This window comes from Limulus polyphemus, unplaced genomic scaffold, assembly GCF_000517525.1.
Source record: "Limulus polyphemus unplaced genomic scaffold, Limulus_polyphemus-2.1.2 Scaffold278, whole genome shotgun sequence".
Taxonomy (NCBI): domain Eukaryota; kingdom Metazoa; phylum Arthropoda; class Merostomata; order Xiphosura; family Limulidae; genus Limulus; species Limulus polyphemus.
In genome coordinates, this window is record NW_013665888.1 from 315859 (window position 1) to 320417 (window position 4559).

The 4559-nt window shown below is 31.3% G+C and overlaps 1 protein-coding gene across 1 annotated transcript in view; it reads right to left on the reverse strand.

The window, feature by feature from the left end:
• The window catches only part of LOC106456986 (protein ABHD16A-like), a 35435-nt gene that overhangs the window by 7647 nt on the left and 23229 nt on the right, over positions 1 to 4559 (reverse strand). The window contains exons 14-16 of the mRNA XM_022382795.1: positions 3388 to 3444; positions 2225 to 2287; positions 1774 to 1847 (exon numbers count right to left, since the gene is read on the reverse strand). Coding sequence (XP_022238503.1) covers positions 1774 to 1847; positions 2225 to 2287; positions 3388 to 3444 — 194 coding nt within the window. The remainder of the gene's footprint in view (positions 1 to 1773; positions 1848 to 2224; positions 2288 to 3387; positions 3445 to 4559) is intronic.

Below are 4559 nucleotides of genomic sequence, written 5' to 3' on the forward strand. Positions count from 1 at the left end.
ATAGCTTCAAGTACTGTTGCAGATTTAATCTCCTATTACTTAGATTCTCAGTAAGAAAGTAAGTTTGGATTTCTAAAAACAACACCAGTTATTGTCTCACAATAATTCTACATAATGCTTATCCATGTAACACAAAAAAAAAAGTGTAAATTTAAATCCCTAGTTACAAAGCTGATACACACAAACATGTTGTAGACTGAATCATAAAACTTCCTCTCTAGACTTTATGCTTTCCGTACCACTTCTGACGAGTATCTTTTTTTTTACCAGTTTTTTTATTAACGTGACAGATTTCTCATTCAACACAGTTTTCTAGTACGATTCATTCCACGAATCTTGATCTGTTTGTTTTCTTCATTCCACACTGATTATGTAGCATTAGTCTTAATATCCTCACATAGGATTGGGCACGAGTTCTAACCATCAATATTAGGTCGAATTGTATCAGCATGATAAATCTCTAATTACAGACCTGAGCAGTTGGGACTGTAAATTGTAAAAATCCAGAGATTATATGATTACAATTTTTCGAAACATCTATGAAAACAAAAGCATTATGACTTGATTAAATTTTGGCAAACTAAACTTTCAACAAATTCATCTAATCCTTACGTGATCTTTTTAACCGAGTTCCGTTATGTATCAAAACCTTTTACAAACCACATAACCAAGTAAGCAAAGAAAAAGAAAAATTATCAATTTTATTTTCAGTATTCTCCTTTTGTGTACATTGATAAGTCACATATAATTAAACTTGTACTGGCTTATAATATGCTCACATTTAAGAAAAAAAAATAAGCAAAAAAGTAGTTTGATCTTTGAGTGACTTTCACTTCTGAGACCATTTTAATTTTCATGTCCAGCTTATCACTTGGTAGAATTGTGCATCAAAGAAATAATACAATGACTGTGACCTCTGCAAGTCTGACTGACCACATTTGGGATTAATTAGATGGACATTTATGACTTTGGAGTTACATTCATCTTGACTAGGGTACCTTTGTAACGTTGATAGCTCAACGACTATAATACCAATTATAATCGAAATCTCTTCAACCATGTAGCAGAAACTCACAAATACACACACACACTCTCACTGAATGGTAGCTATCACACCCTCCAGTTTCGTGTGCAAGGTAATGTGACTTTAATATTTTGTATAATTTCTTGACAACTACTGCAAGAGGTGAGTGTATAAAACTACAAGTGTTTTCTGGACCAAACACAAGTTCAGAGAGTATTAACTTGAGCAAGTTGAAGTTACCAAATAGTGATGGCTTACAGTATACCTAAGATTACATATTAATACTAGTAATAAACTAAAGTGACACTTAACAGTAATGACTCCACAGTACAGCAAAAAGTAATAAAATTCCATAATGTCATCAGAGTAACACACTAAAAGTGATACTGAGTTACTTAATAGCAACAGATTAAACCGTACAACTGAAAGTAACAAAATTACTTAACATTAAGACTGGAATCAACTCATCACTATAGATAAAACTGGAGCTTACTTAATAGCAGTGGCTCTAGAACATTACTGCGTATCATATAAATCATCAATACGAGCAACACTGCCAGCTGTTTGATCTTAGTGGTGTTTCTGGAGTATGAATGGAGTGAGTTAGGGTGATCATACCTCTTAGAAATAGTGATTAAAATAAGATTTGGTGATCACCGTTACACCTTTAATGTACATCATTAAACTGCATAATTCTGGAATACAACAAAAAAACAAAATATTACACCAATCATAACAACTAAACTTACTCAAACTATCTTTGTCAAGTGTCAATGAAGCTTCCAAAGCCCAACGTGTCTCTGGAGTTATTAATTTTGGATACCTGAAACAGATCAAGATATGAAGTTTGACCATACTTTATCCTGGCAAGTTCTGAAGTAAACTTTAAGTTAGATCTAATTAGATGCAAATTTAAAGGTCTGTTAAATTTCTTATAATAAAAAGAAACCACCAGAGTTTTGTTAAAAAAATAAACAAACAATTATTACTTTATTGAAACAACACATAACACTTAAAAGACTATTAAATAAGGTTTTAAAGTGTAAACTGTACACGATAAACCACTAAATTGTTGTTATAAAAGAACAATTATTACTTTATTGAAACAACATGTAGCACTTAAAATACTATTAAATAAGATTTTAAAGGGTAAGTATACAAAACATGTACACATATGTGAATAAAAAGCTGACTACTGACCTATACTGGAGAACCTTTGATAAGAGATCATTGCCCCTATTGGTCTGAAGAGGACTACTATCACTGAAAGTAATACAAAGGAATGTGTGATAGGCTTAACAAACATACACTAATGGGTTATGTTTTCCTCTATATACAATGTCAGAACTGTTAATAGTAGCTGCAAGCCACTAGTTGCTGCGTATTTCACTACGTTTTTACATAGTACAAACAAGGTTAAAAATTGTCAGAACTGTTAATGGTAGCTGCAAGCCATTAGTTGCTACATATGTCACTACGTTTTTACATAGTACAAACAAGGTTAAAAATTGTCAGAACTGTTAATAGTAGCTGCAAGCTACATTTATGTCACTACATTTTTACATAGTACAAACAAGGTTAAAAATTGTCAGAACTGTTAATAGTAGCTGCAACCCATTAGTTGCTGAGTATGTCACTACATTTTTACATAGTGCAAACAAGATTAAAAATGGTCAGAAATGTTAATAGTAGCTGCAAGCCATTAGTTGCTGTGCATGTCACTACATTTTTACATAGTGCAAACAAGGTTAAATATTGTCAGAACTGTTAATAGTAGCTGCAACCCATTAGTTGCTGAGTATGTCACTACATTTTTACATAGTGCAAACAAGATTAAAAATGGTCAGAACTGTTAATAGTAGCTGCAACCCATTAGTTGCTGAGTATGTCACTACATTTTTACATAGTATAAACAAGGTTAAAAATTGTCAGAACTGTTAATAGTAGCTGCAACCCATTAGTTGCTGAGTATGTCACTACATTTTTACATAGTGCAAACAAGGTCAACTATTGTTATTTCTAAAAGACAAACTAAAAGGATAAAAATAAATACAAATTTCTCAAGAATGCATGGTAGATAACATTAGAAGATGACAGACGTCAAACATACAACACATTAAAGTATTATACTGTCTTGGGATATAACTACACATTTCTAAATAAAACAACAACAAAATAAATTAATGTATCAAAAACGTTTTTCTTATGAAAAATATGTGAAATACAACTCTTCTTGTACGCGATTCAATTAGTAGCCTACTCACTTTCAAACTCCGTCTTCATAAGTATGAAATACATGCGAGAAAACCTGAACCACTAAGGAAATTTATATCTTAAAGGAAGATAAAACCTTGTTTTCTCACCTTGTACAAATCATTTCATCACGAACCCGACGAATTAAGAGGAATGGTCCTGGATACCTGTTAAATATAAACATTTCATTTTTACTGATCCTGGATATCGAAATGTTTATATTTAACACAGTAAAAATCCAGTAAAAATGAAATGTTTATATTTAACAGGTATCCAGGATGGTATCCAGGAGAAATGTTTATATTTAACAATTTTTACTGAAATATTACACACACAACATGTCACGTGTTTCTTTTGTACAACCAAATCATAGATACAATGTTGAGTTCTGTGGACACCATTAAACACATTCAGTAGTGTTAACTTACTATATTTTCATTACCATAAAGTCACACAAGACCCGATATATATTTGTTTTCTGTCGACTTTTTTTCACTAATAAATATTACATACCAGACTTTAATACAATATACATTTCTGATTCAAAATGTAAAGCATGATTTTAAGTCTAGGATTTTACAAATTACATCTTTTATGAGATTTAAAAACACCTGTTCTTCATCTCACAGACTTTTCAAACTAATCAGGAGTTGCCCCCCGACATATGTATATAAAAATACATAAACTGGATAAGTCCAATTAGGCTACTTTCATACTTTTTAAGAAATTCATTTCATTAGAAACACAATATTAAATTTTAATTGTATTTTTAGGCCAACTCTTGCTATTAAAGGATCCTTTAAAAGCATTTTAAGTACTTGGCAACTGAAAATTTGAGTTTGTCTAATCCGAGGTGTGCCAGACCTAATAAAAGAATTATAAAATGCAGAATCCCAAAGATGTTAATTGTATACTTGGAAACATTGAACTGAGTTCAGAAGGCTTAACACAGATTTTTAAGTTTTTTTAGAAAACTTAAAGAACAACCACAATTTTAAAAGATATGCACTAGAGGTATATTTTTTCTATTTAAATCTTTTCACTATTTGGTTATTTATTTCTCCTTTCTGAAATCATTTTAAATTGCTTGTGAAGTTTAATTTCAAACAAAACATGACTTACATCAATACAATATTATTTGACATAGTACCTTACACACTCTCCACTATCCACTAGAACACTATAAAGACCAAACTACACCACACTGACCTGAAGACGAAAGGCAGAAGACTTTCAAAATGTCGTCCTCTACATTTGTAGGTTTCTACAACAGGCAGTTGCT